The sequence below is a fragment of the Crotalus tigris genome, unplaced genomic scaffold (genome assembly GCF_016545835.1).
Source record: "Crotalus tigris isolate CLP2741 ecotype Arizona unplaced genomic scaffold, ASM1654583v1 scf7180000024298.760630, whole genome shotgun sequence".
Lineage (NCBI taxonomy): Eukaryota > Metazoa > Chordata > Lepidosauria > Squamata > Viperidae > Crotalus > Crotalus tigris.
Genome location: NW_024100471.1, coordinates 454,985 through 482,903, shown reverse-complemented (window position 1 = coordinate 482,903; position 27,919 = coordinate 454,985). Strand labels below are relative to the sequence as shown.

At 58.5% G+C, this 27,919-nt stretch overlaps 1 protein-coding gene across 1 annotated transcript; it reads left to right on the top strand.

Annotated features, from left to right (window-relative positions):
- The first annotated feature begins 111 nt into the window (after positions 1-111).
- On the top strand, positions 112-26,666 carry MAP1S (microtubule associated protein 1S). Its single transcript, XM_039324388.1, has 7 exons — positions 112-330; positions 11,190-11,291; positions 15,696-15,778; positions 16,352-16,492; positions 20,052-23,193; positions 23,752-23,966; positions 25,105-26,666. Exons 1-7 carry the CDS (start codon positions 138-140, stop codon positions 25,258-25,260), a joined length of 4,032 nt encoding a protein of 1,343 aa, XP_039180322.1. The 5' UTR covers positions 112-137; the 3' UTR covers positions 25,261-26,666.
- Positions 26,667-27,919: the final 1,253 nt, after the last annotated feature.

Below are 27,919 nucleotides of genomic sequence, written 5' to 3'. Positions count from 1 at the left end.
AGTGGCGGCCCCGCCCACTTGCCCCTCTCGCCCGCTGATTGGCGGGCGGCAACGCAGGGGGCGTGGCCCGTGCGAGGGCGCTGGCGGTGTCCGGCGGGTGGGCGTGGCCAACGGACGCCTCGGAGGCGCGAACCAAGATGGCGGCGGCGGTGGCGGCCGGAGGAGGCGGCGGCGGCGTCCGGAGCGCCCTCTCCATGGCCTCCGCCGCGGCTGCTGACCCCGTTCCGCCGGCGCCGCCCCCGGGGCGCTTCTCGCTGGTGGTGATCTTCGGCGCCGGCGTCGGCATCCGGCCGGGGCTGCGCAGGGCGGTGCTGACGGCCGTCAGAGCCGGTGAGGGGGCGCCGGATGAGGGGGGAGGGGGGCTTCGGAGTCGAGGTGCCCTTCCGCCGCCCTCCCGCAACAAACCCCGCCAGGGAGGCCGGAGGAGGAGCGGTCCCGGGGGGAGGGGAGCAGCCGGACCCCCCCACGCGGCCTGGGGGGGCGGAGGCGGGGCGGGGCTGCCCCGGGGGGCCCTTGGGGGGGGTTCAGGAGGAGAGCCTGCCTGGGCTGCGAGGGGTGGGGGCTTCCGGGGGGGTCGGCAGACGGACGCTCTCTTCCCTCCCGGCGACGGGGGGGCCCGACGGGGGAGGAGGCGAGCGTGGAGCGGGGGGGGCTGAGGATCCCGGGGGGGCGCCAGTTCAGCGCTGGGGGTGGGGGCAAGGCCAGAGAAGGACCCCCTCCCCGGCTGCCCCCCCCGCCTCGGTCCCAGGGGGCCTTTGCAGCGGCTGGGAAAAGGGGGAGGGGAGGTTCCTTGCGAGAGGATGTCCCCCCGGAGAAGAGGGGGGCGCCTTGGGGGGCCTTCCGGCGGAGCAGCCGGGGTCACCCGAGGGGAGCCGGGCCGGGGGGGGGCTGCGGGGGGCTGCCAGGCCGGAGGGGGCGCCTGGACGCTGGAGAAGCGCCCGACTTTCAGGCTGGGGCCACCCCGAAGGCGGCGTGATTCGTGTGGCTCTGCTGGTGCTTTTGCCCGGGCGGTCCGGGTATCTGGGGGTCTCTGGGGTCGCTCCTTTCGCGGCCTTTGGGGTGTCTATGACCGTCAGAGCCGGGGCAGGGGCTGTGGCCGATCTAAAGGGTCTCCTGAAGGCAGACCCCAGTGCCGAGCGCCCCAGGATGGCTGCTGCGGGGATGTGGGGTCTGCCCGGTTCCCCCCTCCTTTGGCCAGAGGCAGAGGGGCCGCCAGCATCTCTGGGAAGGAGAGGAGAAGCAGCTTAGAAGGGGGCAGGGGCTCTGGGGGGGGGCTGGGACATGGAGGAGGAGGAGGCCCGGCTGGGTTTCCTGCAAGGGAAGCAAGCTGGACGTGGAGCAGAAAGGGCAGCTGATGCCAGAGGAAGTTGAGGTCAGCACTGCCCTGGCCATTCCTGCCTGATCTCATCCCTGCCTGATGTGTGGATGTCCCAAGGCCTGGGCCTGAGCGGGGGGGGGGGGGGAGAGAATGGAAAGCCCAGCCCTGGCCTTCGACTCCCTTCCGGCCTCGGATGTCCCAACATCCCTGTTTCCTGGGGGGAGAAGGCTGCCGGGGTGGCCTTTCTTGGCCATGGGATGTGTGTGTGTGCTGGAAGCGGTTGCTTTCTCTATTTTTTTTAGAAGAAGAGCCACCTGATTTTGGAGCATTTGGGTGGGGGAAGGAGAGGCCGTGCGTTGTGCAGGACTTCTCCAAGGGAAGGCCCACTGGGCATACGGGGCTCCTCGGCGTGTTGGGGGAGGCTGCTTCTGCTCTTGGGGCTGCCCTGGCCGTTTCTCAACTTTCCCCAGTGGTGGCAGCTCCTTGTCCCGACAGGCCACTCCGCTGCTGTAGCAGTTGGGGAAGTCACACGGGGAAGAGGGGAGCACCAAGGCCTCGGTGTTTGTTGGGATGGCTACTTGGAGTCCCAGCCTCAGCACAAAAGCAGCCCCTTCCTCCCGGGGTCCCAGCCCGGCAGCAGAAAGAGGGGGACGGTCCCAGCTAAGCGAAACCAAAATAAGCGGCAGGGCGGTTCCTGGAGGAGAGCCTGGCAACACCTTTGCTCCTGGGATTGTTTTCAGACGGCAAATTGCTCCCAATTGCTGCTTTCCTGGCCCGAGGAGAAGGTGGTTTCCCTGCGCTGGAAGTTGCTTTTGTTTTCCCCGTGCACCTGAGTCACCTTGGCAAGGTGCGAGTCGGCCGGGAGCCAAGGCCGGGTGCGCACCTGTTGGGGTGCACCTCTTCTGCGGAGGGGATGGGAGCCCCGCTGTCGCCTCTCACCAGGGAGATGCCGCCTGTTGTGGCTCCTCTGTGGCTTCCGGTTCTCCTCTGGACTTGGCAGGACCTTGTTTTCCATTTGCCGAAGAAGAAGCGGGAGGATTGCTCAGAGCGGTGGAAAAGCGAACAGAGGGTGGAAGACGTGCGGCCCCTTTGCTTTGCAGGGAGGGCTTTGTGCGAGTCCTGACTGTATTGTCAGAGCCAGAGCTCCTGGGGCAGGCAGTGCGGGGGAAGGAGGGAGGGTGGGTGAGCTGGGGGTGGGCTAGTGGAAGCTCCCCGACGGAGGAGGAGGCGGGCATTCCTCCCCCTGCCAAGGCGTCTGGTTCCCTCTTTCAGGACAGCAGCTGCTCTTTGATCTTGATCTCCGTGCTGGGCAGCTGCTGCAGGGCTGCCTGGTTCTCTGGCCCTGCTCCTAATCCCGAAGCGAAGCGTCTCTGTCCGGCAGCTCTGTGGTCGGTCGGCTTTAGCTAGCAGCCGCCTCTGCAGGAACGGGAAGCGGATAAACGGCCTGACTCCGAGGCCTGGTGGGTGCTTGGTCTTCCTTCAGGGAGGCTGCTGAGGCTGAGCCACAGGGAGCCCTTCCTGCCCTGTCTTCCCTCTAGCTGAGCCGGGTCAGCTTCTGGAAGGGAAGGGAAGGCCCCAAAGCTGGTGGGATCCCTTGCAGCGGGGCGGTTATCGGGCAGGGAGGCCCCCTTGAAGGGCTCCTCTGTGGCAGCTGCCCCAGACAGGTTCACCTGGGGCTGCATTCCCTTCAGGAAAGCAGCTGAGGCGGGTCTCCTTATGAGAGAGGGGCAACCTTGCTTCCAGCCGGAGTCGATGGCCTCGGTCCACACTTGGAGATCGGTGTTGGGTGGGTGGCCTTTGGGCACGTCTAGGGAGGCGAGGCTCTCCCCCCCCCGTCCAGCCCCACTACTGAGCCAGCTGCTGTGGGGCTGGCCCCATAGCCGAGGAGAAGGCCCAAGGCCTCATCATGGGGTGGGATGCATTCTGCCAAAAGGGGGGTAGGAATAAGTCCTCTAGGGAAGAAGCCCTCTTTGGACCGGGATAAGCAAGCCGAGCTCCCATTGTGTGGGAGGAAAGTTGACCCGCCTTCCAGAGACGGAGGGCTGGAGGATTCTGCACTCCCTGTGGAAAGCGGGGGAAAACGACAGCCTCGCAGAGGGAGCGAGCGACGTTGGCTCTGCCGGGGCTTGTCCCGTACTGGAGGACGGAGACTCTGATCGCCCACGAGGACGGCTGTGGCTGGGCCCTGCGCAGGCCGAGCAGATGAGAAGAGATGCGTTCGAGAGAGGCCCTGGTGGCTCGCAGGCGCTCGTGCCCGGGGGGCCAGCAACGGAATTCCTCCGAAATTCAGAAGGAGCGAAAGAGTCCGTGGCAGCAGCAGCACCACAGCCCCGAGGGAAGCGAGCGCCGCAAGGCTGGAATCGTGGACCTCGTCAGCCTCACTGCCTCCTTTACGTCTCACGGGCAAACCTGCCCACGGGAGGCCCCTGGGAGTGCTAGAGCACCCCGTGGCGCATGCCCCAAAGCGTGGGTCTGGTGTGTAGACCACACCTTTGTCATAGCAAGAAGGGCAACTAGGGGAGACCCACGAAACAGCCAGCAACGTCTTCAAAGGAATAAAAGTCACAAAGGAATAACGGCAAATTAGAAAGACAAGTTGATTGAAAGATGGCCCACAGGAACCCAGTGCTCCCTTGTCAAAGAGCACACGTGACCCACAAACACCCAGAACCTCAGAGAAAGGAAACGGGCCGCCCATTTGGCAGCTTTCAACAAGACGGATGCCTGGGCAACTGTATCCAAAAGCGCCAGGCCACTCAACTCACTACAGCGCAACAAACACAAGTTATTTACTCATTTATAAAATGTGTAGGCAGCCCGTCTTGCCTCAGGATAACAAGTTGTGAGTGTGATCACACAGCTGTACATCAAAAACATCTCAGAAACCACCAAGAGGCTATGGCAACCACACAGCATCAGCACAGCACACAAACCAACTAAAGTCACATCCCCCTCTGAATATCCTAAGCAAAACAAAAGACCCAGCAGCCCCAGAAGGAAACACAGGAGCCATCCACAACGTACAGTGTGAGGACTAACAATCCCTGTGTGGGCCGAACGGGCAGAAGGCTGGCCGAACTCGTCCAGGAACCTCAACTGGCAGTCGGCGGGAGACATGATCAAAACTGCTGAAACTCGCAACCCGTGGACAGACGCAGCCGCAGTTTTAGCTGGGAAACGGTGAGCGTCCTCGGCTGGCTAAATCAAAAAGCGCCAGGGAATTCCTGGAAGCTTGGCATCCAGAGGGATTAGCCATCAACAGACACCCAGAGATAAATCATATTTTCAGGCCATTGAAAAGAGAAAACCAAAAAGGCCGGAACCCCACCCCTCTCCCAGTGCCCAGAGAAGCCGGGATTGCAAAGCGGAAAGCAACTCCACAGTCAAGGAGCTGTGATTCCCGACGAGCCAGATTGTTTTCTTAAAGGTGCAAAAACACTGAAACGTTCCTTCACCGCAGCTTGGTAAACAAGTTTTCAGACGGCCCGGTGGTTACACACCAGGCTTGACTTAAGAGGATGATGACTTAAGGGGATGATGACAACAACAGAGCTGTTTTACACACTGCCACTCTTCCAGGCAGTATTTACTTTGGGTTATGTGCAAAGTACTGGAAAAGCTAGGCAATAAATTGGCTTGTTTTGTACAACGTATTCTGACGTCCTTGTTGAGAGGCAAGAGGCTGCGTGGTGTTGCAGCAACATCTTCCTGTTGTGTTGTCAGCCTCCAGCTTTTTAAAAATTCTATGACCTCTATGCAAACGTCATTTCCTTTGCTTTGTGGATTAGGAGTTTGGCTGGGCTTAAGGAGGGTTATATTAGCACTAAAACGGGCAGGTCTTTTTAGGCTGCCAGAGGCCTAGTTTCTAATAATGCAATAAACTGAGCTTAAGCCAAGTTTCCTCTGGATTTTTTTTTTGTTTCGTTTGTTGTGTAGGCAGGTCCCAGGTCCTTTGTAGGCCCTGCTTTCTGGCTAGGCTGCTGTGTGGGGGAGATTGGCACAATTACGGGCCCTCCTCAAACGTCCCATTTCTGGGAAGGAGGGTGCAGAAAGTGCGGCCTTGCACCTCCAGACTCAGCTGAGCGACCGTGATGTTTCTCTGGGCTCCATTCGTTTGGGCTTCGGTTGCGGTACGATCGTGGCAGCCCCCCCCCTCTAAATCAAGATGGCTTTTCCGTTGTCCGGCTTGACTGCGTTTCGCTACCCTAGGCCGGCCCCCTGTCTGGGTTTGGCCCTGACGGTACCACGTTACAGGGCTTTCTTCCTATGTGCAGGAGATCGTGCTTAGGGGGGCTGCATCCTGTCCAGAGGTTCATGCTTGACGTGGCCAAAACTGCTTCCCCTCCTCCCTTCCAGCTTCTACCCGAGGCCACGAGGGAAGGTCCACGAGGGAAGGTCCGGGACTGGGGCCCTGTCGGCCAATGCCAGGAGCTGCCAGGCTGATTTCCTAGGAAGAGCCTTGGGGGCCTGAAGGTTGCGGGGAAGGGCACCGATGAGCAGCATTGCTTTTAAATTCAATCAAGGGAACCCCTGGAATGAATCCCGAACAGACAGAGGAGCTCTTGGTCAGCATGCAGTGAGGGGCTTCCCCCTGTTCCCAGGGGGGCTTCCCTGTCCCTGAAGGAAGTGCAGACTTCCCGTCCGAGGAGGCCGGGATGGGACGGGGCCGGCTCAGGAGCCCCTTCCCACAGTTACCGCTGGTGCCTCGGCTGCCGCTCACGGGTGTGGCACGATTTGGTTTTTAAAAAATCCGTGCTGGCTGCTAATTATACGTTTATTTGTTTCTAGATGTTCACAGATCTGTGTTTTGATTATCTTTTGCAGTATGTTTCCAGGTATCGATTTTAGGCTGATTGGTCTGTAGTTTCCTGGGTCTTGATTTTTTTCCTTTTCTGAAGATGGAAACCACACAAGGTCTTTTTCAGTCCTCTGGTAGTTCCCCTGATGCACCGGGATTTTTTTTAAAGATATGCTATTGGTACAGCTGTTCTGAGATAACATCTGCCAGCTCCTTCAGAACTCTGGGATGTAATCCGTCAGGTCCCAGTGATTTATATTCGTCAAGGTCGGATAGGTGTTTTCTTACCATTTTCTTGCTGTTTTAATTTTTATTTCTAGTCTGTCTTTTACAGTTATGCTTTTGGTAGGTTGGGCTATAGTTTCTTTTTGCCTGAAGACTGATGCAAAGAATGAGTGAAGCAGCTCTGCTCTCTTTCTGCTGCCTGTTACTTCCTTCCCATCTTCTCTCTTTAGTGGACCCACTCTTTCCTTGGCTTTTTTCTTGTGGTTTATATGTGGAAAGAAACTTTTTGAATTATTTTTGATTTTTGCTTCCTTTGTTCCTCTGAGGCAGGGCTGAAGACGCAGGGAGGGGGCAGCCAGCGGTCATCCTGGCAACATCCCCCCAGGCTTGGTTCACCTCTGAGACAGGATTCACCCTTTCGTCCTGTTCCGCTGGAATGACGGGGCTGAAGTAGGGGGCTCCTGCTCCAATGGACACTCTGGGCAGCCCTGTCAGTGTTTCCACCTGCAGGACTGCAGTGCACAAGAGGGTCATGTGTTCTTTCTGCAGCACTAATATTCGTCCCTTCTCTCCCCCCCGCTTAGATCAGGCCACGTGCCCTTCGTGCTCTCGTTCCAGGCCCTCTCAAGTGGGCAGAAGGCAGGCGACTCTGAAGGGGCATCTGCCTGCCTGCTTTTAGCACGCAGGGCTTTGCCTTCAGGCTGGCTCTGGAGGCCGTGCAGCTCAGCTCCCTCGCTGCAGACCGGCCCCAAAGTCCACGGTTGTGTCGTCAGAGGGCAAAGACCTCCGAGAAGGGTGGGAAACCCCCCCCCCTGCATAGACCTTGACTGAGTGGTGGCTCTGCGGTGGCTCCAGAATCGGCTGGGAGGGGGTGGGGGGGCTCCCGGGGGGGGGCTCCCAGGGCCTGTGCGGGAGCTGCTTGGAGAGGATTGGTGCCTTCTCTGCCCGGCTTCAGCTTCAGCTGCCTGAAGGAGATCGGGCAGAGTGGAGAGACCACCCTTGTCCCTGGGCACCGGGAGTCCCTGCGGCACGCAAAACGCCCCGAAGTCTGCACGCCCCTGTCTGACCTCGCCAGAAGTGTTCAAAACCTGACCCAGGGTTGAAGCAGCTCATGTCAAAGAGAGGTCGGATTTCCCCCACTGGAATCAGAAAAAGTAAATCAATCTGGTTTTCCTCAGGAGAGGCGGCCCTTTTTCTGCTGGACTGCAGCCCAGACGGAGGGACTTTCTGGCCCTGGCCCGTCAGCCGCAGCTTCCCACGGAGGCGGCAGCAAAGGCAGATGCAAACCGAAGAGCGGCTGCTGTCCCGGCTCCAGCTGGAAGCCACCCTTGTCGGAAAACAAGTTCCTTTTCTTCAGAGAGCCCCCCCCCCCCCTTCGTTGGGCTTTCCTGTCCCCGGGCGTCTTCTGCAGGCCCAAGAAGGAAGGGAGTTCAGAACCATGTTGCTCCGGCCCCTCCTCCACTGGGGGTGGCCAAAGAAGCCTCCAAAGCTTCTTTAGCCAGAGGGCCCCCCCCCATCTGCCTGGCCAGAGCGATATTCTAGGTCAGGGGTAGGCAACCTTGGCCCTTTTATGACTCATGGACTTCAACTCCCAGAATTCCTGAGCCAGCTATGCCAAGGTTGCCTACCCCTGTTTTAGGTAGTTAACGGCAGTCGGAAGGCCGTAGGCAGCATCCCACCCCTACCCCCCCCCACCCCAGAGCCTCATTCCGGGGTGCCATGAGGGAAGTGCCCCGGGGGGTGCCCTCTGCGGCCCTGGCCCCACCCAGCAGGCGAGGAGGCCCTTGGGTGGGCGGCCGAGAGAGGTCCGCTGGTCCTCTGAGAAATCCTTCGCTTTTCATTGCAAGCGACACGAAACAAAATCAGGGCGGTTTATTTATTTATTTGTTTATTTTATGAGACTTATATACCGCTTTAAGTGCGAGCACTCTCTAAGCGATGTACACCAGTAAGCAATGTATATATATATTTACATTGCCCCCAACGATCTGGGTCCTCATTTGACCTACCTCGGAAGGATGGAAGGCTGAGTCAACCTTGAGCCGGTGAGATTTGAACCGCTGACCTGCTGAACACAGTCAGCTAAAGTGGCCTGCAGTACTTGCACTCTAACTGCTGCGCCACCTTGCAGGTTTCGTCCTTTTCCTAGAGGTTTCCCAGTTTCCCAGTGGAATGGGCACTGTCCTCTGCAGGTTCATAGAACACAGACTCCTAGGGCTGGAAGGAACCTCAGAGGTCTTCTAGTCCAGCCCCCTGCTCCAGGCAGGAGGAGCCTAATGCCACCCCGGTCAAACGGTTGTCTGGTCTGAGGGCTCCTTGGTGCTTTCTGAACTCGCTTGTTTTCTTGTAGATGTTTTGTTACCCAAACCAGGTAGCCTCACTGTCCTCTGGTCTGTTTCTGAGAACCTCCCTTGAGCTCAGCTCCACTCTTGATTTTGGGGGGCTTCGTTCCAGAGCAGACGTCCAAATTTGCTCCAAGGTGCGGCTCTAGTGAGGTCTGTAGGGCGGGGGGAAGCCCCAAGGAAGCCCCTTAGCTGGAATGGCAAAGGCTGTTTGTTAATTCTGGAGATCAGAATTTATTTATTTGGCTGACTTTGGTCTTCCAAGGAGCACTAGAGTTGAAGTAATCGTAGTCGTTGTCTTTGTTTAAAAGAATTGCAAATATCCTATTTTCTAGTTTTGATTTTTTTTTATTTGTGAAACAACAAAAAATACATACCGTGGACCATGCAGCAAACAATCTACATACGTTACAGCAGTTAAATAGAATAAACAGGAAAAAATATAGCTATCTAGTATCAAAATTATTCCAGTCCTTAAACTTGACCATTATATCTGGCCTAAATCAATCCCGTTGCTCCATTTATTTTAGAATCTAAAGCAGCGGTAATAACAAACACATCTAACATCCTTTCCTTGACTCCAAAAGAATAATTTACATAAAATTATTTCATTTGTCCCTAGAATAATTATGTCAATAAAGCCAAAGCCCTTCATAACATTTCAGATTCCTTCTGCCTCTTTAACTGCTCCATCGTTCCCATGGGAACGTGAACCTGCTCGGATGCAAAACCAAAAGGGAGCCCAGGGCGGACCAGGCCAAATCACAAGGGGTTAAAACAACTTTCAGGTTTCTTGCAATGCGGCACACAAAAAAGAACCTAATAAAAAGCATGATTAAAAAAAATGACAATAAAGGTTATCTTATCCGATAGAGGCAGCCCTTGACTTTGCAGCCCTTCGTTTAGTGACTTTTCTCATAAATTGGCTTATTGCTGGTTGTTTTTCACACAACCGCTGCAGCATTTCCCCCCCCCCCGTGTGATCACAATTTGAGTGCTTAGCAACCGGCCTCTGTGTGTTTGTGACAGATGCAGCGTCCCGTTTCTGTTAAGTCGTGAACCGCCTGTATCTTGAGTTCTTCCTTCCGTAGAAAATTGAACGCTCTGTATCTGTTCCAGCGTTGTGACGTCTCTCTTCGGTCCTGGAGTTCCAGGTGCCTCCAGAGCTGCTGAGGCGCCTGGAGTGTTTTGTGTTGTCCGTGCAGGTTTGAGTTGTGCACGCTGCCAGGCGGGAGCTTTCACAGTAAATGTGGTCGGAGCTTAATCATCTCCAAATCCTTGAAGCCATCCTTGTACATCCGCAGCTGCAAGGAGGGTGTCCCTGGTTTGACTCAGGCTTCCCAGCGCCGCAAAACCTTTTCCCCTTTCCTGTCAGACGTGGGTCATTGCTCAGGATCGGTTTCCCAGGGGATCCTTCGTCAAAGTTTAAGCGTGCTGTGAATGCGAGATCTCCGTTCTCCCTTTCCCAAACCGGTGTGGCCTGCGTGTCTTGTCATTCCCTGGGCGTATTTTGGGGTGCAGCTGGGGTGAAGGGAGCTGTGGGGGGCTGGATAGGCTGCTTCTTTTCCAAGGTGGCTTTGCCGGCAGGGCCCTGGAGGGCTGCCTGCCCTCAGCCCCTGCAGCTTGGGATGCGTGAGCAGTCGAGCCCGGCTGCAGTCGAGGGGCCTCTGAGGCCCAGGGCACCTGCGCACGGTAGCCGCCGTCATGGCCTCCAGTCGGTTTGCAGCGCTGTGTGTGGGCCTGGGTCACGCCCGGGTGGGGCAGGGGGCGGAGGTCTTGGGCCCGGACAAAAGCAGACGTCTCCTCCCCTGGTTCTGTGGCAAAGCGAACGCCCCCACGTGGCCTGGTGTTCTTGGGCTCCAGCCTGTCCTTTGTTCTTCCGTGGCAGGAAGTGCCCGGGGCTTCCCTGAGCTCATAGGATGTTGGTGCCCAGACCCTGGGAGAGGAGCAGCTGGGCAGGTGGATGGATGTCCGGAAGGCCCAGGGAGGGAGCAGAGCGGGAGAGCTTTTGGGAAGGGGGAAGGGGCTGAAGGCTGCCATGGCCCAGAAACACGGTTTGCTCTTTGGTCCTGCCGGTCCTTGGGGATTCCTCTGGTCCCTTCAGCTTAAACTGGTTTCACTGGAGTTGGGGATGGGGTGGGGACAAAGCCATCTGCCAGGCAGGGTTACAAAACCCCCGGCCCACCAAAGGCCGCCTCCATCATTTCAGGGTGAGTTTGTGGGGAAGGAGAGGGCAGCCCCAGTCGGAGGGGCCGGGGGGGGGCTCCCATCTGCATCTCCACAGATGCCCTCTTCGTCCCCAGGTCGCAGCTTCCGGCGGGGAAGGCTGTGCGTGCCGCCCCACAGCGATTCTGATGCTTCTCTGCAATCTCCCTCTCCCCCCCTCTCTTCTCTCTCTCTCTCTCTCTCTCTCTCTCTCTCTCTCTCTCTCTCTCTCTCTCTCTCCCTCCTTCCCTCCCTCCCTCTCTGTCTGTTCTCTCTCTCTCTCTCTCTCTCTCTCTGGCAGGGATCCGCTCGTGGGATATCGACCTCACTGCCTGCAACCTGAATCAGCAGCTCAAGCTCTTCGTCTCCCGCCAGTCCGCGACTTTTTCGGACATCGTGAAAGGTAAGGAAATGGCTGGGCAGCTGCTCCTCGGGCCATCTTGCCAAGCAGCCTCCAGGGGTCCGGCAGAGGTCGCCCTGACCCGGGAATTCAGAATAGCGGAGCTGGAAGGGACCTGGGAGGTCCTCTAGTCCAACCCCCTGCTCAAGGCAGGAGACCTTCCACCACCCCAGACAAACGGCTGCTCACCAGTCTTTTCTCAAAAGCCTCCGGTGATGGAGCCCCCAGGGCTCCCGGAGGGAAGCCAGGAAGTTCCTCCTTAGTTCCAGGTTGCTTCCCTGTTTGGCTAGTTCCCCCCCCCCCCCGGGCGCTTCTTGTCCTGCCCTCTCCTGCCCTGGCACTGGCACGGGGGGGGGGCGGAGGGGGGAGGGTGGCAGTGGTGCAAGCCGGTTATGGGGCAGGGCTTGAAAACCTTCGCTTGGACTAAGTCTGGGGCCTTCTCCTTTCCGCCCTGGCATGGCCCCCGTGGCCCTCTCAGTCCTAGGTTCAGAAAACGGGGGCCTTAGAGTTTGGGGGTGTCCAAGCCAGCTGTCCCGCAGGGTGTCGGTCTGGGGCAGGCAGAAATAGAAGTTGATTTGCTGTCGCTCTTTCTCTAGAGCAGCGGTTCTCAACCTGTGGGTCGGGACTCCATTTGGGGTCGAACGACCATTTCACGGGGGTCGCCAAACAACGCAGTCCGCCATTTTTTTCTCCCTTTTCCTTAGCTGTGCTACTCCCTTTTATTCTATTGGCTTTTGAAAGCCAATAGAATAGACTCTCTTGAATAGAGTCTAATTCTATTGGCTTTCCAAAGCCCATAGGAATTGTCCAGGCTGTCTCTGCCCTGCTGAGCCCGCCAAAAGTCCCATTCTGCAAACGGTGCTGCACCAGTTGAGTAGTCCTCGACTTACGACCGGTTGAGTAGTCCTCGACTTATGACCGGTTGGGGGTCGCGGCATTAAAAAGGTTGAGAACCACTGCTCTAGAGTGCCTACATTTTCATCTCTTTTTTTAAAAAAAAATACATTGAAAAATAATAAAAGATAATAAGCTTCAGAAGAGAGAGAAAAAACTGAAAAAAGGATAGAAAGAGCAAAAGAAGAAAGATTAAAGAAAAGAAATAATAGCTAAGGAGGTGACTTCCTGTTTTCAGCACAGCAAAAAACCTAACACAATCCTGGATTGTATAAACAGAATCAGGATCACGCAAAGTCTTAGTCCTGCTTTATAAAGCCCTAGTCAGGCCACACCTGGAATTCTGCAGCCAGTTTTGGTCACCAGATCACAAAAAAGATGTTGAGAGTTTGGAAAAAATTCAGACAAGATGATCCAAGGAGACTGGAGGCTAAAACATACGAAGAACGGCTGCGGGACTTGGGTCTGGCCAGTCTAAAGAAAAGAAAAAATAGGGGAGACACGATAGCAGTATTCCAGTATCTGGGGGGCTGCCCCAAAGAAGAAGAGGGGGTCATGTTGTTCGCCAAAGCACCAGCTGGAAGGACGAGAAACAACAGTTGGAAACTGACCAAAGGGAGAAGCAACCTGGAATTAAGGAGAAACTTCCTGGCAGTGAGGACAGTTAACCAGTGGAACAGCTTGCCACCAGAAATCACGGGCGCTCTGTCACTGGAGGTTTTTAAGAAGACGCCAGACAGTCACTTGCCTGAGATGGTATAGTTCTCCTGCTTGAGCAGGGAGCTGGACTAGGCCTCCAAGGTCCCTTCCAGCTCTATTCTATTTATCACAGGCAAAGTTAATATTTCTTCCCCCCTTATAAAGTTCCCTGCATATATTTCTTTTCTTTATAGCCCACCCCTGATCCGTTTGCAAAGCTACATATCAAGTAATATTTCAGTCCACTTGCCAGCAAAAATCCTGGAAAGGCCAGAACTGTCACGTTGTGCCTTGTTTTAACCCCGGCTCAGCCAATCGGCTTGAACTTCCCAGCTTTTGCTTCTGTCAGTCTGAGCCTCCGACCCCTCCCCCTGCTGCCTTGGTCTGCCTTCCTTTTGTCTCGCCCATCTCTGAAGTTGCAGCTGTCTGGGGAGGGGTGTTTTGTTCCTGGGGGGGGGGCAGCTGGTCAGCAGAAAAGGCCCGGGAGTGGATCCCCATTTGTTCTCTGGACAGGCCCCGGGGACGGTGGAAGCGCCCATCGTCTCTTCTGCCCTGTCTTACCTTGGCCTTGGCCTTGCCCAGCGGTCAGGGAGGGCTGGAGGTTGTCCAGGGCAGGGTCACTTCCCCCTGGGCACCTGGAGGCAGGGCACATCTTCCCAGAGACAGGTTGGGCGGTGGGTTGGCGTCGTCGGCTGTCCACCCAGTGCGGCTCTCCCGTCTCCCTGGCTTTTTGTCCCTCTCCCTGGCACGTGGATGAGTAACCCGACTTCGCCCTTCCTCACGTTCACAGGTTGGGTCACGTCTGGCCCCAACTGGGGCGGGCATCTGGAAGGTCTCCCTTGAGACAGTACCTCCTCTCCTGGCCTCAGGCCAGCTGCCCATCTGGAAGGGAGAAAATCCTGGCATCGCTTCCAGGGATGGGCACCAGTAGGAGGCCGAGCCCCCCCCCCCGTAGCCTTCGTGTGAATAGGGTGGCCCTTTCCTTGGCTGGAGGGCCTGCAGCTTCTGCTCTGTCTGGGTGGCCCCCGAGGGTAAGAGCCGTTTCCCCCGTCCAGTGCCAGCAGCAGCAGCAGCCGCCACCCCGCCACCCTCTTCTGCCGGACTACCTGGCCCATGTGCCCCAAACTAGGCTGGACAGAGCAGGCAGAGGATGGACCGCATCTGCCAGGCGAGCTCTCGGCTCCAGTGCAAGCCGACTCTGGACGCTCTTGTGGATGGCCGCCTTGTTGTTCGTGGCCTTGAAATCGGGTCCTTGTCTGGCTTTGGCCTGGCAGTGGCCACGTGCCCCAAAGAGCAACTGAATAATAGCTTCCTTCACCCACAGCCCCCCCCCACTCCCCCACCCCCTCAGGGCATGGCGGTGTCTTGCCCCAGAAAGCAAACTTTTCTTTAATGGAGAAACAGAACTGCTCTTTGAGAGCTTTCGGCCACTCCTGGGTCAGCTGCTTTCATTGACACCAGCCAGCTGTTCTTTCTGGGAGAGAGGCCCAAAGCCCTCCCCTGCCCTGCCCTGCCCTGCCCTCCCCTCCCTCCTTTTGATAATACTCTGTTCTGAGTCTCTTGCTGGTCAACTTCCCTGGATAAGCTTGAATTCAAGAAATGGAATAAGGCTTATTTTTCTTTCATACATTTTTAGCACGTTCTTCTAGCGTTTCCCAACTTCGTGTCCCAGGGATAGCTCTGAGAGATCAGCCAGGGACGAAGCGTCCGGTCTGGGTCTGAAGCAGCCGAGCTGGGCCCTTCCGGAAGGGTTTTGAAAGGGCTGCTTTGAGCCCAACAGGCCGAGCGGTGACTGAGACGGTGGGACCCCCCACTCTCAGCATTCGCACCAGGGATCAGTGTAGAACACTTTGCCCCCCCTCCCTCCCACTTGGGGCTTCCTGGGGGGGGGGGCAGCGTTCCCGTCCTGTCTGAGCTGAAGTGCCAAGGCGGGCCCGGCTGCAGAGACGCCTCCTCAGGCTGCACTCGGGGCCATTTGGCCAAAATCGGGACTGGGGGAAACAGCCTGGAGTGGGAGCAGCGGCTGTGTCTCTGGCACACAGCCGTGGGCCTCGGCCAGTCCTGGGGCTCTCAGGGGGAAAGGAAGGGCCGGCTGTGGGGCCAGCCTGCCTGGTGGAGACGGCCTCATTGCCTCGCCAGTCACCTGGTGGGGGGTCCTCTGGGTTATGGGGTCCTTTCAGCTGGCCATCTGCCCCCCCTGAGGAGCCAGGCTCTCGGCTGTCGGGGCTCAGCGCTCTGGGGTGACTCGAGCCAGGAGGGGTCTCGTGTGGAGAAGCCGCTGGCGTTCTGGGGCCTCTGCCCTTCGTTTCAGCCTCCGGGAAGGGATGTGCCAGTTGGGGGGGCTGGAATCGGTCTCCCTCCCCCCCCAGACTGTTGAGTACCAATAGTCCTTGCTTACTGGCCATATTTGGGACCAGGTACTCAATGGCTGCTCTGGTTCCCTTTGCTGGCGGACCCCCGGGGCGCCCCAGACTGGCTGCTGCTGGGGTAGGGGGGCTCTTTGAGCAGAAGGGGAGAACACGTCCCCACGAAAGAAGCCCAGCTGCCCTGGAACTGAGCAGGGGCTCCGTGCCCTGAGCTTTTCTCGGCCTTCCCAGGGCTCCCTCTCACCCGAGTGGCCTCTCCCTCTTAGGACAGCTCCTCCGGCCAAGAATAAATCCATCTGGTGGATGCCTGGCTGCCACCCTTCTGGCTTTCGGAAGGGGCTGGGGGGGGTGGGGCTTTGTGCCGTGGGGCGACTCTCCTGGGCCCAGGGAAGGCTGGTCCCACCTCGCCTCCTCCCCACCTTTCAACCCCACCTCCTGCCCTCCGTAGGTCAGCGTGCCCTCCACCATCGTGGCAATGTGCTGGAAACCTTAGTTCTGCTGAACCCTTCAGACAAATCCATCTGTGACGAGGTGAGCAGCAGGCCGAAGTTCTCCTGGGGCAGAGCACAGGGTGGGATGTGGAAGGAGGCCTGAGCAATTCAGGGGGGCTCTGTGGCTGCCCAAGGGGAAGCAGGCAACCTCCCCAGGAGGGGCTTTGGGAGGACCACCGGCACGGCCTCCCTGGAGCCATTTCCCCCCCTCTCCCTTTCTCCACCCAGACACCTGGTGCCCCTAGCCTGGCAGAATGAGGACGAGAAGGCTGGGTGGCCCCCCCATCCTTCAGCCTGGCCCCTCTAGGCGTCAGGAGGAGCCTGACAGCTCCCCTCCCCACAAGGCCAGCATCCCCCACCACTGTGGACCAAGTGCTTGCTCAAGGCACAGAAACACATACACACCTGTCCAGATGTCCTGGAGTCATTGACCAGCCCAGCCCATGCAATTGGGCCAGTTAATTAAGTGGCCAAATCCAAACTCTGCCTGGGTTCCTCTGGGGCCTCTTGGTTGAGGGGCTGCCAAGGAGAGCCAGGCTGCCCTGGTTCACGTGGGGGAGGGCCCTGCAGCGCTGGGGTCCCCCATTTCCCCTTCCTTTCTCTCCCTCTGCAGCTCCGCAACCTGATCACCGACCCTTCACGCCACAAGCTGCTGGTCTTTGCCGGGCCCTGCATCGAGGAGACGGGGGAGCTGGTGCTGCAGACGGGCGCCTTCTCCTTGCGGGACTTCATCCAGGTCTTTGCGGACAAAGAGGTGCGGCTCCCGCCTCTCCCGGGTGCTGGACGGGGGAGCCGGTTGACCCTGGGGGGAGAGAGCTGGGGGGGGGCAGGGAGCAGGGCTGGCTGGTTCCGGAGCAGAAAGTGGGGCTGGCAAGGAAGGCCTGCTGGGCCAGGGAAGCCAGCGGGGGAGGGGGAACGGGCCCCTCCTAGCCTCCGCATTTACCTCTTGGATGAGACCGCCAAGCATGTCTGCAGAACGGCTGCGAGGGCCTGGGGCAGGCTAGCCCCCCAGGAGAGAAAAAGTAGAGATTAGAACGAGGCTGGTGCTTGGCGAATGGGCCAAAACAGAAATATTAAATGTTAGCAAAAGAAATGGGCAGCTCTTCGTTTAGAGAAAGAAAAATCTGATTCAGAAGCGCAGGGTGGGGCCTCGGTGCCTGGCCTGGTCACAGGACTGGTGGAAAGGCTGGGGGATGCCAGTTGATTGCAGGCGCTCTCTCTCTCTCTCTCTCTCTCTCTCTCTCCCCGTTTTGGTGGCAAAGACACACGCAGTGTCATGGTTCCGACAGACAGAGCTGAATAACGCAGAACTCCGAGGCTTGAAAATCCCTCAAAGAACATGTTTATTAGTTAGAGAGTATCGGCAGGGTCAAAAGGAAACCAAGTCTGAGTACACAAGTAACAATTGCCCAATTACAAAGTTAAATGTGCCACCCACAAAACTAGGCAAGCATCCATGTTCTCCAATTTACTCATTTGGCGGGCTTTTTATGCAACGCCCAGTCCCTAGTCGTGGGAGCAGCCGATGACCTTGGTTCCCACAGGACAGAAGATTATTTTAACTAACGAAGCACCTGGGCAAACCCCCCTCCCTCCGTTCTAGGTGGCAACCTAGAACGAGAAGAGAAAATGGCTGCAGCCAGGCTCATTGTAGAGTTGGCAGTCGGCCCCTCTTAAAAGGAAAGAGCCTCCTGTAGGGGAAACAAGAAGCATGTTAAGTATTTCCTCAAGGCTTGTAAAAAAAAATTATTAACCTTTCTGCTTTCACATTTGTGCATTGCACCCACGTAGCTTCTGAAAGGGGGTAGCCTTTCCACTGAAGGAGGTATTGTAACTTCCCCTTGTACAGCCTAGAACAGTGGTTCTCAACCTTTTTTATACGGCGACCCCCGGTCACACGGACGCAGCGCGCATGCGCGGCGGCGCCCCATGTGCGGCGGCGCCCCTGAGGGGGAAAAATGGCAGATCGCATTGTTTGGTGACCCCCGTAAAATGGTCATTCGACCCCAAATGGGGTTGCGACCCATAGGTTGAGAACCGCTGGCCTAGAATCAAGAATTCGTTTTATCGCATATTCTGTCTCCCCCTTCCACCACTATTGGACCCAGCGGCTTCTTTGGAATGGGTCTTGGAGAGGATTCAGACACAGGTTTCAACAGACTACAGTGGAACACAGGGTGGACTTTCCCCAAAAGCCGTGGAAGCTTTAACTCCCCGGTAACAGGATTTATGATTCTGGTGATAGGAAAAGGACCCAGAAACTTTGGCCCCAATTTTTTGCTGGGTAACCTCAATCTCAAATACTTAGTTGAAAGATAAACCTTTTCCCCAACATAAAATGGTCTTTGAGGGGAGCGTTTCTTATCAGCCTGCTCCTGGTAAACCTTATCGGCTTGGGTTAAGGCTTTTTTCACCTTCGCCCAAACACTTTGGAAGGAGGTCACCCACTGATCCAGAGTTTGGGAGGCAGGTGGCTCCTGGGGGTACTTAGGCATAGGCACAAAACCCCTCCCAGTAACTACCTTAAACGGCGTAAGACCAGTGCTGCTGTGCACAGTATTATTATAGGCTACTTCAGCGAAAGGCAGAAGATCGGCCCAGTTAGTCGTCTGGTAATTAACATAGCATCTGAGGTACTGCTTCACCATTGAGTTCGCACGTTCAGCCGCCCCATTGGTACTCAGATGAAAAGTTAATGAGAGCCCCTGAGTAGACCCAATAAGCTTAGCGAACTCCCTCCAGAACTTTACGGTGAATTGAACCCCCCTGTCCAAAATAATCTGCTTAGGAGCTCCGTGGAGCCGATAGATGTGCTTCAAAAACATCTTGGGCAGTTTCTGTGCAGAGGGGAGCCCTGAACAAGCGATGAAATGAGCTTGTTTGGAAAATAGATCAACCGGAGTCCATATGACAGCACTTCCCTTTCTCTCGGGCAGGTCCACTGTGAAATCCATAGCTATTTCCTCCCAAGGCTGGGAAGGGTCAGCTACTTGCTGCAGGAGCGTTGGAAGCTTCCCAGGGCATTTCTTCATAGCAGCGCAGGTGGCACAGCTTTTCACATAACTCTTAATGTCTTTTTTCATGCCTGGCCACCAGAACTGCCTTCCCACCCAATGTAACGTTTTCAGGAACCCAAAGTGACCGGCTTGCTTTGCATCATGACTGCGCTGAAGGGCTTCGATCCTGAGGGCACTCGGGAGGTTCAGCTTACAACCCTTCCAGGCTGTCTTGTCTGTCGGAACCATGACATTAAACCAAGTCTGAATACACAAGCAATAATTGCCCAATTCTGAAGTTAAATGTCCCACCCACAAAACTAGGCAAGCAACCACGTCCCCCAATATACTCATTTGGTGAGCTTTTTATGCAATGCCCAGTCCCTAGTTGCCGATGACCTTGGTTCCCACAGGACAGAAGGTTATTTTAACTAACAAAGCACCTGGGCCACCCCCCTCCCTCCATTCTGTGTGGCAACCTAGAATGAGAAGGAAAAAATGGCTGCAGCCATGCTCGTTGCAGAGTTGACACGCACAACATTTGACTGGCAGCAAAAATGCAGCTTCTGAATAAAGGGGGGGGGAGTGAGGCTTCCAGCTGACAACACTAAATATTGCACAGTCCCACATTTTAAGGAAGTTTTGGGCAAGCTGGGAAGCATTTAGAAACGGGCAACTAGGAAGATCAGGGCCATAGAGACGAGGCCCCCTGAAGACCGATGGACTGTTTAGCCTTGAGGGGAGAAAATGGGGGGGGACTCCTGGCTGACCCGGGTTGCAGGAGGGTTTGGGCTGAATGTCAGAAGGGGCTTCTTGAGAGAAAGAGCTCTGGGAGCACAACCCCAGGGCGGGAGGGGCTCCCTTCCACCCTTTCTCCGGGAGGCCTGCAGGTGGATCCCCGCCACTGGCCAGGAGCCAGGCACGGTGGCCCCAGGGCTCCTGCCCAGCTCCAGGGTTGGGTGCTGCTCCCGAACTCTTTCCTCAACTCCCCCTGCCCCCCCCGCCCAGCCAGGTGCAGCTGTGAGAACTCAGGGCCGTCTACCCCTTTTGCTTCCGGGGCCACGAGGACTTCCAGTGCCTGCCCTGGAGAATTGCCCTGCTATCCCAAAACAGAACAGCGCACCCCAAAGTGAATGTGGGGTGAAGTGTATGGGGGGGGAGGAGAAGGAGAACCAGGCTCCATTGGCCTCTGAGCTGTAAATGCGACCTTTGGTTTCCCTTCCTCCGTGCATTGCGGGAGGAAGAGGCACCCCACGGATGGGGTGCTGCTCGGGGCTTCCAACTCCCTTCTCTCCTGATGCCACCTCCTCCTCCTAGGTTGGGGAGCTGCTCAGCTCGGCCGACCCCTCGGCCAAAGCCAGCTTGACCGTGGTTTGCCCAGACTTCGGGGAATGGAAGGACTCCAGGCTGAGCCAGCACAACCTGTTGGATTTCATAGACCTGCACTTCAACCCCGGCTGCGTGCTACCACCCATGGAGGGCTTGCAGGAGTTCATGGAGTACCTGTCGGAGTCCCTGGAGCCCCCGTCCCCCTTCGACCTCCTGGAGCCCCCCAGCACAGTCGGCTTCCTGAAGCTTTCCAGGCCCTGCTGCTACGTCTTCCCTGGGGGGCGGGGCGACTCAGCCTTCTTTGCCGTCAACGGCTTCAACATCCTGGTGAACGGGGGTTCCAACCCTCGCTCCTCCTTCTGGAAACTGGTGCGCCACCTGGACCGTATCGACTCCATCCTGGTGACCCACGTGGGGACCGACAGCCTGCCCGGAGTGAACAGCCTGCTCCAGCGGAAGCTGGCCGAAATGGAGGAGGACCCTTCCTCCCAGGGACCCCAGGTGGACGACTGGGTGAAGAACCTCATCTCGCCAGAACTGGGGGTGGTCTTCCTCAACGCCTCAGAGAAGCTGAGGGACATAGAAGGGGATTCCGGCATCTTAAAGAGCTGCGACGAGGCCAGCCTGACTCTGCGGTACCTACGCAAACTGGGCATTAAGCCCAACCCGCTTTCCAGGGAGGCCGGTCCCAAGGCGGAGCCCACCATCCTCTTTCAGAAAATGGGCGTCGGGCGCCTGGAGATGTACGTGCTCCACCCGGCGAAGGGTAGCCGGGAGCTGGAATTCCTGATGCAGCAGTGGTGTGGGAACGGCCACCCCAAAGGGCTGGAGCTGCCCCTGCAGTGCGCAACCTCCATCTGCGCCCTGCTCATCTGGCATCCAGTGAGCCCCACCGAAAAGATCGTCCGGGTCCTGTTCCCCGGCTGCACTCCCCAGGCCAGGATCCTGGAAGGGCTGGAGAAGGTCAAGCATCTGGAGTTCCTCAAGTACCCTGTGGTCACTCGGAAGGACGTGGACTCTTTCTCCGTCCCCCAAGCCAAGCACAAGAGGGCTGAGAGCCAGGAGAGCCTCAAGTCCGGCTCCAGGCTCAGTCTGGTGGAATCCGGCCTGCCCGTCTCCAAGGAGAAGAAGGAGCTGAAGCTGGCTGGTGCCAGGGACCGGCCCAAGGCGCCCAGCGAGGCCTCCAAGGGCAGCGTGGAGGAGGAGGAGCGGGCCAGAGTGGCCCAGCCTAAGGTGGAGCCTTCAGTGGAGAAGACCAAGCAGGACGCCAGGCCGAAGCAGCTGAAGCCGTTGGCCAAGAAGGAGGGGAAGCTGCCCAGAAGGGAGTCGGCAAAGAGAGAGGAGGCCAAGAAGCTGGAGGACAGGGCAGCCAAAGCGCCCACGAGGGAGCTGCGGAGAATGCCAAGCGCCGAGGCCAAAAGGGCTCCCACCAAAATGGGAAGCCTCAAGAAGGCGGTCCCTGCTCCTCTGAAGAAGGAGGGGGAGAGGCCGAAGAGCAGGCTGCTGAAGGAGGCCCCCGGGAGGCCGCCCAGTGGTGCCAAAGGCGGCCCCTCTGAAGGATCCAAGCATCCCTCCTCATCCTCGGAGAACGACACGCAGGAGAAGCTGCACGGGGCCCCCCGCCAGGCAGGGAGGGCAGGGCAGGGGCCAGGGCATGGCATCGCCCTGGCCGAGAGCCAACAGAGGCTGTCCCCGTTGGGCAGCGTGGACTGCCTAGGAAACGGCCTGGAGCCCCCCCAGAATGGCCTGGGCCCAGAGGTGGGGGGCCCAGAGAGCCCTCAGCCTTTCCGGCATCTGGAAGCTGGCTCGCCTTTGAAGTGGATCGGGCCCCCCTCCCCTTTGGTCAAGACTCCCAAGAGCGATCAGAGCATCAACTTGGAACTGTCCCCGACTGACCTGCAGGCCCGGCTCAACCACTGCCCGGACACCGAGGACGGCGGGGGCAGCTCCGAAGAGAAGACCCTGGAGATGATGTCCCCTGCCAGTGCGGGGCGCACCCCCTCCCACCAGTCCCCCCGGGAGGACGTGGCCATGGTGGAGGAGCCCATGGCCCTCGCCAATCCCTGGAGGCCCGATGGCGCCTTCCCCAGCCCCCGGACTTCGCACGACAACTCCAGCTCTTCCCAGGAGAAGCCCTCCGGCTGCCTCTCCCCGAGCCTCTTCCGGGACGACCTCCACGACGTCTCCCCCACGCTCACCACCCCCTCGTTGCCGGCCGAAGTGGGCTCCCCCCACTCCACCGAGGTGGACGAGTCACTCTCCATCTCCTTTGAGCAGCTCCTGCCCCCCGTGAGCGAGTTCCCCCAGGAGGAAGGTGAGGCCATGCAGGCCGGGGGGCTCAGCCCAGACCCCGAGTCCGCGCTGGGGAAGAGTGGGATGTCCCTGCCCATCCTCTCCTGCCACCCCCAGCGCCTGGATGGCCGGGCCCTGCCCAGGTGCGGCCGGCAGTCGGATTCCCCCCACGATGTGGACCTCTGCCTGGTGTCCCCTTGCGAGTTTGAGCACCCCAAGTCGGACAGGTCCCCATTGACCAACTTCAGCCCCCGGGACATGTCCAACAGCAGCGACTTCTCCCAGGAGCTGGCCAAGCCCCCGTCGCACAGGAAGGGCCCCCGCGGCCGCCGGTCCCACCCTCTCTTGGATGAAACCCCGCCGACGTCCTTCAGCGAATCGCTGCCCACCCTCTCTGACTCGGACCCCCCGCCCGCCATGGAAGAATGCCCTTCTCTCACGGCCGACGGTGGGCTGGACTCGGAAGATGACGACGACGACCCGGAGAGCCTAGCCCAGGCCCGCGACCCACTCCCGGCGGTCCTGAAAGACCCCTGCCCTCTCCCTGCCCAGCCGGGCATCTGCATGGTGGACCCCGAGAGAGAAGGGGCCGCCAAGGCCAAGCGAGCCCCATCCCGGGGGGCTTCTGCCCCTCCCAAAACAGACGCCCCCAAGGCCGCCGCTCCCAGTGCCCGGGCGAAGCCTTCCTCGGCCAGCGTGGGCGAGAGACCCCGGCTGCCGGCCCCCGGCAGAAGCGACCCCCCGACCTCTCGTGCCAGCGGGGACAACCGGCTGGCCTTCGCCCAGCGGAACGCAAATGTCCGGCCTCTCACGGCGGGAGGAAGAACTGCCACGGCAGGTAAGGGGGCAGTGTTGCCCTTCCCCATTTGGAGGAGGTGCCCCATGTCAGGAATCGGCCAGGAGCCCCTCTGAGAACCGAATTCGGCAAGTCGGCTTGTGCCGGGCAGCCCCCCACTTTCTTAGGACCAAGTGAATTAAGTGCCTGACCTGTTTCTCCCAGTTCCCGCTGGTTCTGGCCTTTGGCTCCCGTCCCCCTCCTCGCTTTGGCGACAGGCCTGGTCAGCAGCCTCTGCTGGGGTCATTTGCTAGACGTGTTTTCTTTTGGTCTCAATGACCGGTCAGCCAAGGCCAGGGATTGCTTGATTGCCCTCTGAGAAGGCCATTTTTGGGGTTCTCCCCCAAGTTTATCCCTACAGATGCCCAGTGGGGAAGGTGGGCTGAAGAAATCAACGGCCCAAAGTGGGGGGGGGCTCCCTGTGTTGGTTGGGGGTGGGTGGGCTCTGTCCTGAGCCTCAGCTGGGACCGTTTTTTGGCAGCCCCGTCCTTGAGTCTTAGCTGCTGCCCCCCCCCCGTTCCCCTGCTGAAGGTGGCCCCCTCTGCTCTTCTCCCTCCGCAGGGTCCCGGCCCGCCCCACCCCGCTGCCCCGTCTACCTGGAGCTGGCCTACATCCCGGGCTCAGCCAGCGCCCAGAAGGTGGATGAAGACTTCTTCCGCTGCATCCGCTCCCAGTGCTATGTCATCAGCGGGCAGGACCACCTGAAGGAGGGCGCCATGCGGGGCATCCTGGACGCCCTGCTCTCCGGGAAGCAGCACTGGGCCCACGACACCCAGGTAGGGCCCCCCGGGGGAGGGCAGGGGAGGCCCCCCGAGGTGGCCTGGGTGGCCACATGGGCCTCCCGGTGCCAGGCCGGACGGGGCCTCGGGCAGCACTCCTGCTGCCAGGGGGTTGTGGGGGGCGCTGGCGTTCCCGGCCCCCTGCCTCGACTGAGGGAAGCTATTCAGGGATTCCTGCCGAGAACGGGATCCAGTAGGTCACCTCTGAAGGATTCCCATCCTGCCTGTCGGAAACAGCTGCCTCCCCCCCCCCCCCCGTGAAGGAGAGCCCCCTGGTTTCCACAGCCCGGAGGGGGCTCCTGAACCGTTTCCTCCTACCTTTCCCCCCTCTGGCGCATGAGGAAGGAGCCCGCTCTCTCTCTGTGGGGCAGCCCCCCAGATATCGGAAGGGGCCGTGGCCTTTCCCCTCTCCTGCAGACTGCAAGGCCCCAAGTCTTTCTCCCTCCCGGAGTGGGGGGTTAAGTCCCCAGGCTCTCCACCCCCTCCACGGTTGTCCTTGGCCCTTGCTCGTCTTCCCTCTGAGCTGGGCTCTCGGGAGGGAGGGAGGAGGCCAAGAGGGCTGGGCTGGGGTCTCCTCTTAATGTACCTTTGAGGTCCAGCTGGTGGTCACTCAGAGACCCAGGCCCCTTCCCCATCCGCCACGCCTTACAGATTCCCTACCCGAAGGCAGAGCTGCTTGTTTCCCCTGTTGAATTCCTGCCCTGATCATTGGGATTTAGAAACCCCAGAAGACTCTGATCTCCTAGACCCTGGCACACTGGGTCTCCTGCCCAGCGGGAAACCGGAGAGAGACGGGCCGGGCGCCAGAGAGGGGAGCTGGGCTGGGGGTGGGGGTGAAGTGACCATCCGGTCCCTGCCTGCCTGCCGTCCCGTCCCGGAAGGGGGTTGATTCCAAGGCTTTCAAGCCACCTGGAGTCAAAGGATGAGGCTGCTGACCGCTGAGCCGCATTCCTCCATTTCTGACCAAGCTGTGCGCTGTTAAAGGGAGCCTCCGTGGAGAGGGGGGCGCCCTGCCTTTCCTGCTGGGGCTCCCAGGGAAGGCTTCCTTCCTGTCCGAGCCCTCCAGAGGGAGGGGGGTGGAGGGCGACCGCTACTGCCGGCAAAGCCCTCCTTTCCTCGTCTCTGCCCTGCCCAGGTGACCCTCATCCCGACCTTCGACTCGCTGGCCATGCACGAGTGGTACGCGGAGACGCTGGAGCGGCAGCAGGAGCTGGGCGTGACCGTCCTGGGCAGCAACAGCACGGTGGCCATGCAGGACGAGACCTTCCCGGCCTGCAAAGTGGAGTTCTGAACTGAGGCTGAAGGGGGGGTCCCGCTCCCTCCCCCCCTCCCCGATGGGCCAGCCGTCGTGGGAAGGGGCACCTCCCCCCCATGGCTGTGCTTCACGCCAAAAGAGGACAGAGGGGGGGGACACCAGAGGCGCTGGGTGTGTCCCTTTGGGAATTGCAGCCCTTTTGTCTGGTTGGTTTGCATGTTCACTGCCACAGCTTCTCCCCAGCACAGCCCAGGGAGGGAGGGAGGCGGGGGGGGGCGGGAGAGACCCGGCTGTAGCTCCCCCAGGGCACCTTGGGGCAGCTGCTTCTCTCGCCCCCCCCCCCTTTGTGTGGGACTAGGTGGCTTCCCGCCTGCAGAAGCCCTTCCTTTGCCTCTGGGAAGAGCCCAGCGGGTGGGCACAGGGTCCAGCCAGGGCCTCTCGTACTGGCCCATCCTGCCCCCCCCCCGCCAGCCCTGCCATCACACACACACACACACACACACACACACGCGCGCGCGCGCACACACACATGCCTGCTGAGGGATGGCAGACAGCTGTGGGGCCATCGTGGCGCCTTCCAGGCCGATGGTCCTTTTGGGGGCCCTCCCCAGGCGAGAGGCGAGAGCCATTTTGGGGGGCCCTGGCCTTCGTAAAGCTTGCAGGGGAGCGGATTTCCTGGGGAGGCTGGGGGTGTGTGTCAAACATTCCCAGCTGCCCCCCCTTCCCTTCAGCCTGACACTCCAGACTTCTTCTACCTCTTTATGTTCAAAACCTTGGAGGGGGGCTGGGCAGTTTTTCTGGAGGCTCCAGCCACCAAGACCCAAATCCAGCCGATGGATGGATGGCCTCTCCGGGGCCTTTGGGCAGCCCTGCAAAGCCCCCCTCCCCTCTTTTTAACGTTTGAAGGAAAGTTGGGGGGGGAAAGCCCCTTGCAATGTGACACTAACTCTTTTCGTTTTCTAAGGAAGGAAATGAGGTGTTTTTTTTTAATGTGTTTTATATTTTTTTTTCTAAAAAAAACCCCCACCAAAACTGTTACTATAAGGAAGGTTTATAATTTATAGGATTGCCTCCTGCGTGAAGGGAGGTCAGGGGAGGGCCTGCCCCTTTGCTTGTCCTCCCCGCCCCCATTTCCTCCTGTCTTTTGTATCAGCATGATGTGTGTCTAGAAGTATTTTGGGGAGGGGGGGACGCTTTCACCGCCTAGCAGAGGAGGGCGGGGGAAGGGGAGGGCCGGCTGGCCCCCCACCTTGGGGGGGGGGCATCCTCCTCTTCCTGGCCTGAGGTGACCTCCCCCTCCCCTCCCAGCCACAGGGGAAAAGAAGGATGTGGTTGTTGTAGCCATTACAGTTAACCCCGTGATACACAATGTTATGTGTGTACACACACAAATGCACACCTGTGTTGAACTCTATTAAACCATTAAAGAACTACGTAGCTCAGCACGTCTCTTGTGCCATGTGGGAAGTTCTCTCGCCATCCCGGGCGCCCCTTTAGCTGCTGCCAAGCCCCCCAGACCCTTCCCCCCCAGCTGCTCTGGAGGGAAGTCTGGGGGAAGTCTCTGGCCCCCAAGCACCCCCCCGTGAGCTGGGCAGAACGGCTGCCTGTGTAAAAGGGCTTTGACTGTGGCCCCCTCAGCAAAGGCAGCAGGGGTGGGGGAGGAGTGCCCTTCCCACCCTGCCAGGGTGCAAGTGGGGTCACCAATGGGGTCACCGGTCACCGTGGGGAGGGGGCATTTGGAGTATGTGGATGGCCCTGCGGAGGTCAAGCTGTGCTGTGGGGCACCGAGCAATGGAGGCTATGGCCCCGGGCTGGGGCCCCCTTTCCCTGGACAGCCAGAGGGTGTGAAGCAGCCAGCAAGGGGGGTCCAACAGAGATATGTCTAGCCTAAGGAAGAGGGGAGATATGATAGTCTTCCAATATTTGAGGGGCTGCCCCAAAGAAGAGGGAGTCAAGCTCTTGTCCAAAGCCTGAAGGCAGCACAAGAAGCAACTGATGGAAACTCATCAAGGAGAGAAGCAACCTGGGCACTATCTAACAAAATGAAATTCAACGGTGAAAAAAGCAATTTAGGCAAAAAACACCAAACGCACAGGTATAGTATAGGGGGTACCTTGCTCAATAGTAGCAACTGTGAGAGGGACCTCAAGAGTCCTCGTAGACAATCACCTAAATAGGAGCCAGCGTGTGCTGCAGCTGCCAAAAAGACCAACACAGTGCTGGGCTGCATTAACGGATAGAATCAAGATCACGTGGAGTGTTAATACCACTTTACAAGGCCTTGGTAAGGCCACACTTGGAATACGGCATCCAGTTTTGGTCACCACGATGTAAAAAAGATGTTGAGACTCTAGAAAGAGTACAGAGAAGAGCAACAAAGATGATGAGGGTACTGGAGGCTAAAACATACAAGGAACGGTTGCTAGAATTTGGTATGTCTAGTTTAACGAAGAGAAGGACGAGGGGGGACATGATATCTCAGGGGCTGCCCCAAAGAAGAGGGAGTCAAGCTGTTCTCCAAAGCGCCTGAAGCCAGGACAAGAAGCAACGGATGGAAACTCATCAAGGAGAGAAGCAACCTAGAACTAAGGAGAAACTTCCTGACAGAACAATTCACCAGTGGAACAGCCTGCCTCCAGAAGCTGTGAACACTCTAAAGTCTTTAAGAAGAGACTGGACAGCCATTTATCCGAAA